Source organism: Leptodactylus fuscus, chromosome 8 (genome assembly GCF_031893055.1).
Source record: "Leptodactylus fuscus isolate aLepFus1 chromosome 8, aLepFus1.hap2, whole genome shotgun sequence".
Lineage (NCBI taxonomy): Eukaryota > Metazoa > Chordata > Amphibia > Anura > Leptodactylidae > Leptodactylus > Leptodactylus fuscus.
Window position 1 is genome coordinate 64,425,147 of NC_134272.1, and position 14,268 is coordinate 64,439,414.

The window sequence follows — 14,268 nt, forward strand, 5'->3', positions numbered from 1 at the left end:
CATCCAAAACTGACCATCACTCTTTGACTCTGAATCCACGGCCCTGTTCATCCCCATTCTGTGGTCTCATTCAGACATCTCTTTAAGGCCTGGTTCACACCTTGCAGTACTTTTGCGGAAACCACACAGACCCAATTATAGTCTATGGGGTCCGTGGTTTCTCTGCTAACTGCTTTTTAATGCCTTTGGTGTTCCACTTGGGGCCCCCTTGAACGGAATACCAAACGCAAATGTGAACCAGGCCTAACCTTCAGTTCATGTACCTATGTCAACCTTGGTAGAATAGAAACTTTTTTTTTTTTTTTTTCTGTGTGTATGAATAATTTTTTGAATCCTATTAATATTATAAAGGTGAAAGTTTGTGAGTTTGGATGTTTGTGGGTTTGTGTGTTTGGATGTTTGTTCCTCAATCACGCAAAACCCGCTCGACCGATTTGGCTGAAATTTTCCACAAACATAGTCACTACACTCGATTGCGCAATAGGCTACTTTTCGTCACAATAGTGCACATACGTTTTTCCAGGACCCCCACAAAACCCAAACTCACATCACTATTTCTGCAATCTCACACACTTTGGACCATACGATTTGGCTGAAATTTTCCACAAACATAGTCACTACACTAGATTGCGCAATAGGCTACTTTTCGTCACAATAGCGCACATACGTTTTTCCCAGGACCCCCACAAAACCCAAACTCACATCACTATTTCTGCAATCTCACACACTTTGGACCATAGCAAGCCACAAAATTCATATTACCCTCTACAGCAGAGGTCAGCAACCCCTGGCACACATGCCAAGTGTGGCACTCCTGCCATATTTCGCTGGCACACCAGCAGCACAGGACCTGCAAGAGTTAAATGAAGTCCCTTAAGTGCTCTGCTAGAGCTGAGGCATAAGGACACTCCCCTTTGAGAGGGGTGCAGGAAATCCAGGGGGTGGAGCTTAATCGCTCAAGTCTCTGCCTGCTATAGTGATAGCTCCTGCGGTCTGCATCCTGCCAACATTCCCCGAGGAGAAGAGGAAGCTGCTAGCAAAGTGAAACTGAAAAACACGCAGGTACATAGGATTACTGTTCTCATTAATGTCAGGCATTTGGGGCTATTAGTTTAGTCTTAGTAACTCCATGTACCTCACATTAATAGGAATAAACCCCATCATGTCCCTCATATTAACCCCTGTGTGCCTCACATTATTAGGAATAAACCCCATCATGTCCCTCATATTAACCCCTGTGTGCCCCATATAAAGGTTACTAATATGTGAGACATATGGAGGGACTAATACAAAATCTCAATAATGAAGATACTTAACTATTACCTCCAAGTCTCTCACATATCAGTAACTCTTACACAAGGGTTAATGTAAGGGACATGATGGGGTTAATTGCTATTAATAAGAGGCGCATGGAGTTACTAAACTGTCATGCACAGGGACAGACTTTGTGTCTTGCTCGACAGTATCCTGTGCCCAAAACTTACATGTACTGGCGGAAAATAACAAATCATGCAATGTCGTATATTGAAGTATATTAACCTGAAATACCTCTGTCTCAAAGACACTATGTACAGTTTATACCAACACCGTATAGCAGCTCAAATACAAATTACATTCATCACAAAAGTCTCATGTGCTCTCAGAATTACAGCAAAAACAAGATACACAGTTACATTTCATATCCCATACCTTATACACAGTACGAAAACCTTACCCGCGCCTGTATATACCCACTGCTACAATCACCGCAGACGAAGTCGCGGGTACCAGCTAGTATAATAATAATAATTAATAATAAAAATCACCCACACTGTCATCGGGCACATATCTGTCCTGTAGAAATTTTTGGATATATATACATAGGGGTCAGTGTGAACAGAGCCTAAGCTGGAGGCTTCTTGTGTACTTTTGTGACTCTACGAGGAATTTCAACTGTAATGCCAACATCTATTATTAAAATGCTCCGTGGCTAAAAGAAGTGGCTGATGTGTAAGGGAATTGCTTTTCATGAAGTTCCTAATATTTTTGTACTTTGTCAAGCACTTGAACTTCATTGCCCACCATGTATCCAGCCACCGGTCTTAAATTTTCCAAAATTCGTGTGTGAAGTGATGCTACTAGTATGTCGCAGCAGTAAGATGTGGAACAGATGACAGTATATTGTATGTACCTTCGTGGTGAGACAGATCATCGTTCATGGCCGTACTTGTCTGAGTAACCTCTGCTCCCTCTCTACAGGTCGGCACATTTGGAAACCCTTTCTAGAGGCTTCATGTTGGCGATTCTGGATTTCCTTCACCCTGCGGTGGTTCTTTCATGTCCTTTCGCTTAGCCCTTTTTCTGCTCATTGGATCTGGTTTTAATTCCTTGAGGAAACCCCTTGGTCTGACATGAGCTCCCAGACTCATCCAGGTACGAATTTCTATTCTTTATCGTATTGTATTTTCTGTATAAAGTGGATTTGCCTGTTCAGTCCTGTGTAACAACTGATGGAAAATCCATGAAAAAGTTTTAATGCAGCATCAAAAACCTGTCTGCTTTCAGCTTTTGCGCACACAGCGTGGAGCGTTCATGAATTAAACACAATTGTAGTTGCGTGGCGCTTGGTAGAATAATAAACACCGTGCCCGAGGTGCCGTCCCACCTACAGCCAGGGAACAGATGGCTGGAATATGCTGAATGTGTTTGTTTAGGTATACGGAGAGTTTTTGTAATCTGAGGTCCTAAGCATGTTTTTGTGCTTGTCTCTAGGAGTCTCATTAGCTCCAGACCCAATGGCGGCGCCCCCTTTTCTCCTCCCGAAACTCAGTAAAAGTTCTACTTTATTGTAAAATGATGAATAATAAATTATGGCGCTTGTTATTCTCGCCACAACAATGCAGAGCAGGAATGCCCTTCTAACCGTTTTCCGTCCCGGGCTTACATTGTATATGGTAAATCCATCTGGTGTCGAAAGGGTTTAATGAGGGCCGGGGGTGTGTGGGTAATTTCGGAGGGCGTCAGCAGTTTTCGAAGCCTTAGCGAGGGCTTTCAGAGTGGCGCGAGAAAATCCCATGCTTTATTTAATGGCTGACTTGTGATAATGCCTTTCCTAGCTTCTGTTCATTGCTTGCTCGGTGCCTTTTGATCCTGAGAGCGATGAAACAAGATCTATTTATAGCCGGCTGTGAACTGGCAGTTCTGTGTTGTATCGGGCCTGTTTTTATAAAGATTTGTTATGCCCTTCCCTCTTGTTAACAGGCGGTGAGATAGGCCGTCTGCTCTGCAGCATTTATTTCGGTTTTCTAGAATATTCAATGCAGGGAAGCATTTCATGGGTTTTATGTCCTTTGTAGGAAAGGGATTGTCCAGTCTCGTAGAAATAAAGCTTAAAGGGGCCTGTCACGGTGACAATGCAGTGTAATATGCAGGCGGCATGTTGGAAAGCAGGGTGCTGTGCAGATAAATACTGTATATAGTATATGGTTCAATGGAAATTGTCATTTATTTATGTACATTTCTGTTCACTCTCTACACACTCAGACAAGAAGCCTCTCAATAACTGAGTAGGGTTTAGGAGTCCAGGACCGCCCACTGGACTCTTAACCCCTTTAGTCTCTGCTCATTTTGGGTTTGTCTGGGGTGTAGTTTACTTTGTGGTCCTGAAGATCACTCATGATGGACCTGGGGGCTTGGCGACCTCACGACCACAGGGTCATGTAATCTGAAGCATGACCCCCGAATCTCTCCATTGCTCCCTCGAGTCTCGAGCCGTGGAATCCGCTGCAAGATCGAGCAGGATGCTTATTTATTCAGCATCTTCTTGCCATCTCTGCCTCACATTGAAAACAATGGGAGAAATGTTTAGGGTATAATGTGCAAATTCAGAGGGGGAATCTGTCCCCAAATCCACTGCATATCCTTAGGGTTTGTTCATATGAACAAATGAGCATCAAGCTCAATCTTCAGACAGATTCTGGCTGATAACTCCCAATTTAGTGAATGGGAGCTAGGAGCAAATCCACCATGTGAACATACCCTTAACATCTCTTTGCTGTCGGCGATTGAGAACATTCAGCTTTCCATCCAGATTGTCCTTACTGTCTGGATTTGTTACCTTACAGATGTGTTGGCAGGCTTCCTTATGCTGCTTGTTTTGGATAATGGGTCTATAAGGGATTTCAGATCCCTGACCGCCATACGTGTGAAATGACAAAACTCTCATATAGCTAAATACACAGGGAATCCAGTTATAAGGTGTTAAGGAAGTTTCTTGCGTGCGATTATTTAATAGATTCTCAAAATGGTCATTATAAGTGACATTAGAGCAAAGTCGATGCCTGTATTTTTGGCATTCATAAACGGTCGTCTTCCCTTGGACATCTAGGAACAGAAGGCCCCTTCTGAAAGATCCCTTTATTTTGCTTCTTCCCTTGTACTTCTCTCCAGCGAGGCAGTAACGTCATTCTTCTAATCGTCTTCCAAGAGGCTCTGGTGACGTCGCTTGCCTGAGGCAGTGCTGTCTTCTTCCTATGCTGGAGGAAAGCACTTAGGAGGGAAAGACTTGTGTGAATGAATATTTCCTCTGGATGTGTAAGGACAAGATGCTTTCACATAGGTGTGGCTGATGTACAGCTTAGTGTTCGTGAAAAACCCTGGGATTTTTAGACGTGTTTTATTGGGATGTTGTAATAGGATTGGATTCCTCCAGCTTGCTTAGGGCTAATATAGTCACACATTGCATATAATATAGAACATGTAACCTATTATAATAATCTATTAAGTTGATTAACCTATTATTGCAGGAGAAATTATTATTATTCACACACTTCTATTTATTACATTTTTGTCAGTTGCATTTTTTATGTAGTAGTCACATTCGGGCTGATTTTTGGCCACAGACAGCAGCCACTATGTAAGTATGCACTCTTAGCAGAGAGAACCTGATTGAAGGGGGCTATCTGGGATATTTTTGGCATATTTACAAAAGTGAGATGTAGGTCCCACCTCTGATACCCACATCTTTCTTGATAACTGGGTTCCCTACAGCTCTCTACATTCACTTTTAGGGTTCTTCTGAGAATAATTGAAACTTAAGTAGAACACATATTACTTCTGTGGAGGAACGATGGCGCTCTGTCATTGTAATGGTGGTCTGAAAATTTCTCTTAATAGAAAGTAGTCCCCCACCCTTTTAGGACCCTCATCTGTTAGAGCAGATAGGCTATATAGTGAATCTGGTTGACATGACTGCTATATATTACTTGGACAAATCATTAATTTTAGAGGGGTTTCTGGGATTTTGTTTATAGCCTATACCCTTGATGGTGAACCTATGGCAGGGGTGCCAGAGGTGGCACTCGGAGCCCTCTCTGTGGGCACCCCATCTGGAACAGGTTATACTGTAAAGGGCCACTGTGGAGCAAACTGTACTGTGTGGGGGCCACTGTAGAGCAGATTATACTGTGTGGGGGCCACTGTGGAGCAGATTGTACGGTGTGTGGGTCACTGTGGAGCAGATTTTACTGTGTTAGGGCCTCTGTGAAGCAGATTGTACTGTGTGGGGACCACTGTGAAGCAGACTGGACTGTGTGGGGGCCACTGTGGAGCAGTTTGTATTTTGTGGAGCCTGTGGAGCAAACTGGACTGTGTGGGGACCCTTCACTATTTATATCACACAATATCTGTTTTATAGAAGACATAATAACATTACACGGTCACTATAAAACAGGTCTGTGCGATATAAAAAGTGAACATTAATTGTTCAAAATGATGCCAAATGCAGTACAAAGTTGTTTGTATTGAAAGCCCTGTAAAGCTCCATTCATACAACCATTTTTTTCGGGTCCCTAGTTGTCTGCAATTGTGGATCCGAACAGTATTCTGGTTAAATTGCCGTGTTGGCACTTTGTGATAAATTAGCGGGTTTTGGGTTGCAGTTTGGGCACTTGGTCTCTAAAAGGTTCGCCATCACTGGCCTATACTATGGATTGTCAATAATATTATGATGTGAGTGTGGCTGACAACCAGCCTCTGCATGGAGCAACTGTTTGGCTTTGCGTTCGGTCCCTGTACTATACAGTGCATGGAGTTGGAAGTATGGAGCTCTGTACACTGTATAGTGGCTGGGTGATGTTACTGCAGCTCATTACCCTTTGACATCAAAGGGACGCAAATCTCCCAAAAACAGTACCAAGACACTTCTGCTTGCCTGCAAAATCATGCAGCCTTTATATATTGGTTTATATCTACACCTATGTTTCAGTCTGTTCTGCAGCACAGGAGCCTGCTGGGACAGTTTGTGCCCATGTTGCAGCTTTTTGCGTTGGCCACCTGGTATCTGCTATATGTGACTGACCATAAATCTGATCCGATCTGAAATTTGGTAACTGACTTGCTGATATTGCTCTTTTATCATCATGGTTTTTAGTGTACAGTCGCTTTTTTGACACCATGTGGCTGTGAGTACCTAATATAACTCAAGTGACCTGACCCAGCAGTCATATGGCTTAATATCTTTCTCTGTGGTCACATGTTTGCCCGCCAAACTGTACAGAGTTCTTGGAACTTCAATTTAAGGGCTTAGATTTTATTTTGGCTCTATAGCCTATAATATTAGTTTACTACATCTGTTGTTTTTCAGTCTAGTCATTGATGGTTTTTTGTGGTCACCAGACATTGGAGCTGACCTGGAAGTGTCAGCAGGTGCAGGCGTCTCTCCACCGGCCGCTGCGCAGCGGCCTGACACGGGATTCTCAACGTGGATGAGATACGCAGACACCGGCTTCTTCTGGGTATTTTTGGAGCCTCTGTTTGCGTTCCAGACTCTGTGGGAAGTTTCATGGTTAAAGTTACAGCTGGGGTTTTTCCCACAAGTTGGATGAGGGTTTGTCTTTCACATCAAAACAACCAGTTCTATTTTCTACCCTCGGCGAGGTCTCTGGTGGTTATGTAACACGCACACGGCAGGTCATACACTACTGCAGGTGCGCTTTTTGGCCTGTGTAGGTGCTTAGATCTTACATTTCCTGGTAACCGTTCCCTGTTTTCGTATGGCAGGACGTTACTTTGTACCTAGATTAGAGGCGCTCTTTATTTGCATAGTATACACTCACCGGCCACTTTATTAGGTACACCATGCTAGTAACGGGTTGGACCCCCTTTTGCCTTCAGAACTGCCTCAATTCTTCGTGGCATAGATTCAACAAGGTGCTGGAAGCATTCGTCAGAGATTTTGGTCCATATTGACATGATGGCATCACACAGTTGCCGCAGATTTGTCGGCTGCACATCCATGATGCGAATCTCCCGTTCCACCACATCCCAAAGATACTCTATGGGATTGAGATCTGGTGACTGTGGAGGCCATTGGAGTACAGTGAACTCATTGTCATGTTCAAGAAACCAGTCTGAGATGATTCCAGCTTTATGACATGGCGCATTATCCTGCTGAAAGTAGCCATCAGATGTTGGGTACATTGTGGTCATAAAGGGATGGACATGGTCAGCAACAATACTCAGGTAGGCTTTGGCGTTGCAACGATGCTCAATTGGTACCAAGGGGCCCAAAGAGTGCCAAGAAAATATTCCCCACACCATGACACCACCACCACCAGCCTGAACCGTTGATACAAGGCAGGATGGATCCATGCTTTCATGTTGTTGACGCCAAATTCTGACCCTACCATCCGAATGTCGCAGCAGAAATCGAGACTCATCAGACCAGGCAACGTTTTTCCAATCTTCAATTGTCCAATTTCGATGAGCTTGTGCAAATTGTAGCCTCAGTTTCCTGTTCTTAGCTGAAAGGAGTGGCACCCGGTGTGGTCTTCTGCTGCTGTAGCCTATCTGCCTCAAAGTTCGACGTACTGTGCGGCGTTCAGAGATGCTCTTCTGGCTACCTTGGTTGTAACGGGTGGCTATTTGAGTCACTGTTGCCTTTCTATCAGCTCGAACCAGTCTGGCCATTCTCCTCCGACCTCTGGCATCAACAACGCATTTCCGCCCACAGAACTGCCGCTCACTGGATGTTTTTTTCTTTTTCGGACCATTCTCTGTAAACCCTAGAGATGGTTGTGCGTGAAAATCCCAGTAGATCAGCAGTTTCTGAAATACTCAGACCAGCCCTTCTGGCACCAACAACCATGCCACGTTCAAAGGCACTCAAATCACCTTTCTTCCCCATACTGATGCTCGGTTTGAACTGCAGGAGATTGTCTTGACCATGTCTACATGCCTAAATGCACTGAGTTGCCGCCATGTGATTGGCTGATTAGAAATTAAGTGTTAACGAGCAGTTGGACAGGTATACCTAATAAAGTGGCCGGTGAATGTATGTTACTGCAATTCGGAGTCCTGCGTCTACATGGTCCAAATAAGACGTAGCGGGAGCATCTGCGTTCGGGATCTGTCTGCTTGAGGCCTCTAGTGTTTAGACTGTGGAATGTGTAAGTGTGATTTTTGGATGACAATTAGGCACATGAGGTAATGTTGTCACCAAGACACACCTAGAGTTGTCTCCGTGGTGAAATGCAGAATGTTCCAAGATTTCCCGTACTGTCAATACAAGCTTTTCTATGCCAGCGGTAAAGTCGTCTTTTTAACTCCTGCGTCCCCAAAACACACATATAACCCTAACTTCTTTTAAAGGGAACCCTGCACCACCCTGACTCACTATACATCATTTATATAGGAGATTGCATGTGTTTTATGACTTAGTGGCCATTCTTGTGCCAATGAGGAACTGGCCCCTCGAGGCCGTAGAGGAATGCTAGCTTTAACCCCTTTTATCTCTAATTTGGGGTCTCTAACTACAATTCCTGCATGCTGAAAGAAGGAAGTTTTTAGGCTGTTTTCACACATTGCAGTTTTTCTGCATTCCATTTATGTGAAGGAGGCTTACTGAAATCCATGTGCTCACTACAAAGACAGATCCAGTGTGATGTGTATTTAATGGATAACACAATGACCCATTCTTTACCTATGGCCCCATACACTTTACCATATACATCATGGGTCCCGTGGGAAGGGGGCTGTGAGCGTCAAGACAAAACTCAAAGGCTGGTCTTATTCCTGTCCATTTTTGTTAGAATAATAAAGAAGAAAAAGATAAATTCCGTTCCTTTTTGTTCAGTCTCGCCGAGGGTTGGATGCAGGAAGTTTTTTTTAAGAATAAGATGTAGTTTTTGGGCACCTGTCTCTTAATCGTACTAACCACGGTTGGAACCGCATGATCTTGCTTATGGTTTCCATTTAAAGAGGGTTCCAGTAGTTGCACATTGACCTGTGCATAAGAACTATGCTCAGTCCCATTCGAGTGAATGGGATGTAACTGCAGTACAAAGCACAGCACCATTGAAATGTGCTTGGTATTCAGTGGAGAGGCCGCAACACTCGCATGAACACTGTTGTCACTTCAAACAGCTGATCGGTAGGGGTCCTAGGAGTCTCCCCCTCTGATCCAATATTGATAACCTATCCCGAGGATAGGTTATGAATATTTGACTGCCGAAGCCAGTGGACTCCAACAAGTGTGCCTATAGCTGTTAATAAAATAAAATATATGTCTTAAGGGACTAATAAAGGATTATCTTATCTTATCAGGCAGGGTTGTAGTTTTGCAGGAGACCCACAAGTGACACATTATCTCTGTGCACCATACAGCAGAGACAGGAGGGATCCAAAAATGACATTTCTTATGGCCCTGCACCCCTGTTTCAAGGAGGCAAGTGATGCTAGAGATGGCGCTTTTTTTTGGTGTAGATCTTGTCTAATCTCCTAAACACTAAATGTTAGTCCCCCTCTCACTGGAAGTGGCTAGTAACAGGGCACAGAAGACTAGTTGGGCTTTTCGGCTTGTAATGAAGAGCCAGTGTTTCAGGATGAAGCCTGCAGCATAGATCTACCTTTGTGAATGAACGCTTACAATGAATTTCATGCTCTGCGCATTGTTCCTTGGAAAGGTTGCATTTTTCCTATCTCCTTTGTGTCATACAAGCGAATGACATTGTATTTTCCCTTTCCATTGTGGTCTGCGTTGTAACTGTTGCCGCTCGTTGGCACCGGAATTGCATCCCGAGAAGCGGCTTTTCATTCTTTTCTTGTATCTATTGAAGTTTAATAGTACGGCCCTCCTCCACTCTAATCCTTGTTGTTCTTTGCATACTGTAGGTGCTAAGCGTGAGAAGATGTCATTATGATGTCACAGCCTCACGAGCGGCGTGGGATGAGCTAATTCACAGCATTTATATTAATAGTTCTCCCTCCTCCACCTCGCTCCTATCGCACTTGCTTGCGTCAGACCCCTCCTTCCTCTTCCCTCTCAAGTGTCAGCAGGTATTTTACTCCTCAGCCGCACAATACCTTATAAAAACAACTTAATGTTTCAGAAATCTCTCCAGGTGTCCCTTTGTGAAGTCTAAATTGTAGAAAATACAGCGCTGCGGTGATGTTAGGCTACATTAAAGACGTGTGTACGAATGGGCTCATTATAAGGTATTATTTATTACACGCCATTAACTGCATCAGGCGCTAGCTACTCGCCTACATTCAAGAATGGTCAGTGGTGGTGCCCAACAGCGGTACCATTGCTTAAAGGGGCGCTCCTTCTTATAAAGCTATGACATCACTTTTTGATTGATAGAGATCAGCTGATACTGAGAATGAAGGGACAACAGCAACAATTAAATGCTGCTGTCCAGCGCCACCTTGGCTCAAGGCTGTCCAGAGAACTTCAACCTGTCCAATTCACTGCTACAGTTTCCCTGTATAGTGTCTGGGGTGCAGCTGTGTAGGGAAATACTGGATTAATGGGTTACCTACGAACATGCTAACCCTACAAGATGGCAATGCCAGTTTATGCTAACGCCCCACATTGTGGACATGCAGGTTTTTTTTTATTTTCTGCAGTTTTTTGAGCCAAAGCCAGGAGTGGATTACACAGTAGGTAGACGTATGATGGCGTGTTCACACCTGCGCTCGGTTTCCGCTTTGTGGGTTTCCATCTTCTGCCCGAGAAACTGGACAGGAGATGGAAATCAAGCAGTCTGTGTTCCGCCCGTGAGCGTCTTCTGGTCTCCGTCCGTCGAGAGGCAGAAGCCGCTCACGGACGGACACTTCGCAAATGTATTCAAATGAATGGGTTTAAAAAACGGACTGCCAGCTTCCGTCTCCTGTCCAGTTTCTCAGGCAGAAGACAGAAACCTGCGGAGACCAGGTGCAGGTGTGAACCCCCGCCCTAAGAATTTCCTATATATTTGCCATTACTTTTGTAAACCTTCTTGGCTTTGGCTTAAAAAAAGCAACAAAAAAAATCTGCATTTTCTCATGGGTTGTGTTTGTCTGATCCACAGTACCAAACCAGACCCATTATGGCACTGTTCTAGAAGGACAGCAGAACTTTTTATAAAAAAAAAAACAAACCAAAAAAACCTTACTAACCCTATTAACACACTAACCAAGCAATACACATGATTGACTGACTGTTTACACGTCTTTGCCTCTATTCGCACAATATCTGCTATATCCCAAATGTGTAAATGAACACTTTGCAGCAACAAGGGCATCACCGATGATTTCGGAGAAGAGTTACACACCCCACCCCGTGCCCATATCACGTCTCCCCCCCCCCCACCTCTTACACTGTTAGGCCATGCACCAGGGAGACCAGGAGGACTAGTCATTGGAAGGCATAACTATTTGATGAGATGAGATCAATGGTGTAACCCTGGTTGCTCCAAAATGCTCATTAGCTTATTCTGTATAAAGCTAATATATGAAACCTAGGTAGTGATCTACAGGTGGATAGAGGAGATAGACTTGGTTTTATTCAGGTGAGTCTAAGTTCACCCGACCATTTTATTTTGGTGGTTCTTTTATGTCTATGGCTTTCATTTGTCATAGGATCAGAGCAATGGACTTTAAGGGTATGTTCTTTTGGCAGAAAATGAAGAGAAGTTCCTCTTCGTTTTCTGCCACTATATTTGGCAGTGAATTGGCAATCCGTCACAGCTTTCCTCAGCTGATTAGGCCCGGATGAATGGACTGAATCAGCGGGGACTTGCAAATCGTGGAAAGATTGAGCAGGGCTCTGATTTTTTTTCTTATGTTTTACAACAATCTCTGCCTACCATCGTAAAGAACGGGAGGCATGATCTGCCCATGGATACGGGGACAGAATCCGCTCTCAAATCCGTGGAAGTTTCCTCTGTGTGACTGTACCGTAACACCAAAAATGGCCGCCATGTTCTACTTCTGGAATAAAGGAGGGAAAAAATGCATGTGCAGGACTTTTTTTTTTTTTTTGAGTGAATGGGAACAGACGTAGATGGATGGTACTCTGTCTGTATCAGCCACTCTATTGGTGTATAAATCTGATCCTATGAGTGATGAGAGCAATAGCCTTAAATAACAATAGTGAGAACCTAACAGTGCTGCTGACAGATAATGGCAGGTCTACTGACAGATAGTGGCAGGTCTGCTGACAGACTCCCTTTAATAAACAAACTAGAAGGCAACAAGACCAGTCTGAAACCTCATGAATTCACTATAATGAGATATATTACAATATACTGTAGACCAGTCCTATCCATAGCCAATGTTCGGCAATGTTGAAAAGGGCAATGTGTTGACACAAACATTGCAAACATCGAGCGCTGTGAATTTTTTCCAGTCATGTTCCAGTTTGGAGCTACTTTGCGGTAACTAGATCTTCATAGACACTTTAGAGGGTTTTCTGTACTTAAACTAAGGGAATGTTCACACTACAGCTATTTACCGTAATGTCCATCACAGGATGAGAGCAACAAACCTTAAACAACAGATTCAGATGGTATCAGTCTGCGTACGCCTCCATGTAAAATAAACATGACAGTAGCTTTCTACCATCCATATTTTTTCTTGCTTTTTATAGTGGAAGAATAAAGTTGCACTTCCAAGAGTAAACAAACTTGATGGAAGAAAGTGTCCGTCATGTATAGTCAATGGGAACAAACAATTACTTACTTTACTACCGGTAATGTCCATTGCTGTCATCCTATGATGGAAAGCAACCTAAGCATGGTAGTGTGAACATACACTAAGGATAGCCTGCAGTTTGGGCTAAATAGTGCTGTGTATATCTGGCTTTATAGTCATGGCTGTATTGTAATGATATTCCCAGAACTTATCCTATCTATCTATCTATCTATCTATCTATCTATCTATCTATCTATCTCCTATCTATCTATTTATTTTTTCTCCCCCCCCCCTTCTTTTTAAAGAGTCTACCATCACCAAATTCCCATATAAACCCAGTAGGGTATATCTACACAGTGCAGTGTCAGGTGGCGACCACAGATAAAAATAAGTGCCCTGGCATCCCTCTATGGGAATTACTGTGCATACTGCAGAGGCTTCTGTTATGTGGTGATGTCTAGAAAGTTACATTAACCGAATGTTGTCCAGTCATTTCCGCTTACTAGATACACGGGGACATTATTATGTTTCAGCAGCTGCATATGGATGAAACCTCACCTCCATACAGCTACCAAAGATTGCACTATTATACAAGGCATTCACCTATATCATTGTGCTCTCGTTGGCTGTATCATGTGAGCAGGCTTTTGTCGACATGTGGCCGCACCATAATCCTGATTGTGCTGTATGGAATTGAAATCCCACCCACATGATATAGCCAATGATCACATGCTTATGTAGGGGCCAAACTCTGAACACCCAGGGGCCTTATGTCTGGGAACTAGCGCAGATGAGCTGCATCAGCCCTCCATCACCGCACTCCATCCAAAATTTTGAACAGTGCATTTAAGGATGCTTTCACATCATGTTTTTCACGTCAGTTTAAGGAGCTGTCCGTCCAGGGGTTTCCATCCAAAACCCCGGGGAAACTGGACAGGGAACGGCTTGCCAACGGTTAGCTTTAAAACCCATTAATTTGAATGGGTTTTTAAAGCAAACTACCATTTTCAGTATGCGGACCCTCCACAGGGGGGAACAGGTTTTTTTTTTTTCCCCCCAGACAGAGAGGCTACGTATGGACACCGGCAGTTTGTTTTTTGTTTTTTTTTAAAAAAAACACATTAAAATGAATAGGTTTTAAAGCTGTCCACCAGCAAGCCGTCTCCTGTCCAGTTTCCCAGGGTTTAGGACTGAAACCCCTGGGGGGACAGCAGAGGTAGTGTGAACGTCCCCCTAAACAGCTATAAAATTGTATCAGTCAGACGGACCTGTATAATGTGACGTGAAGGCTCCCTAATGCAGTATTTGCAGCCCAATTCTATTGCAGACTTCCTC

At 43.7% G+C, this 14,268-nt stretch overlaps 1 protein-coding gene across 2 annotated transcripts in view; it reads left to right on the forward strand.

Moving 5' to 3' along the window:
* HDAC4 (histone deacetylase 4) overlaps positions 1-14,268 on the forward strand; it is a 154,153-nt gene that overhangs the window by 40,239 nt on the left and 99,646 nt on the right. Inside the window, exon 2 of one of the 2 annotated variants that reach the window (XM_075283861.1) lies at positions 2,239-2,412. The exons of the other annotated variant lie outside the window; for it this stretch is intronic. Coding sequence (XP_075139962.1) covers positions 2,391-2,412 — 22 coding nt within the window. The 5' untranslated portion in view covers positions 2,239-2,390. The remainder of the gene's footprint in view (positions 1-2,238; positions 2,413-14,268) is intronic. 2 annotated transcript variants of the gene reach the window in all.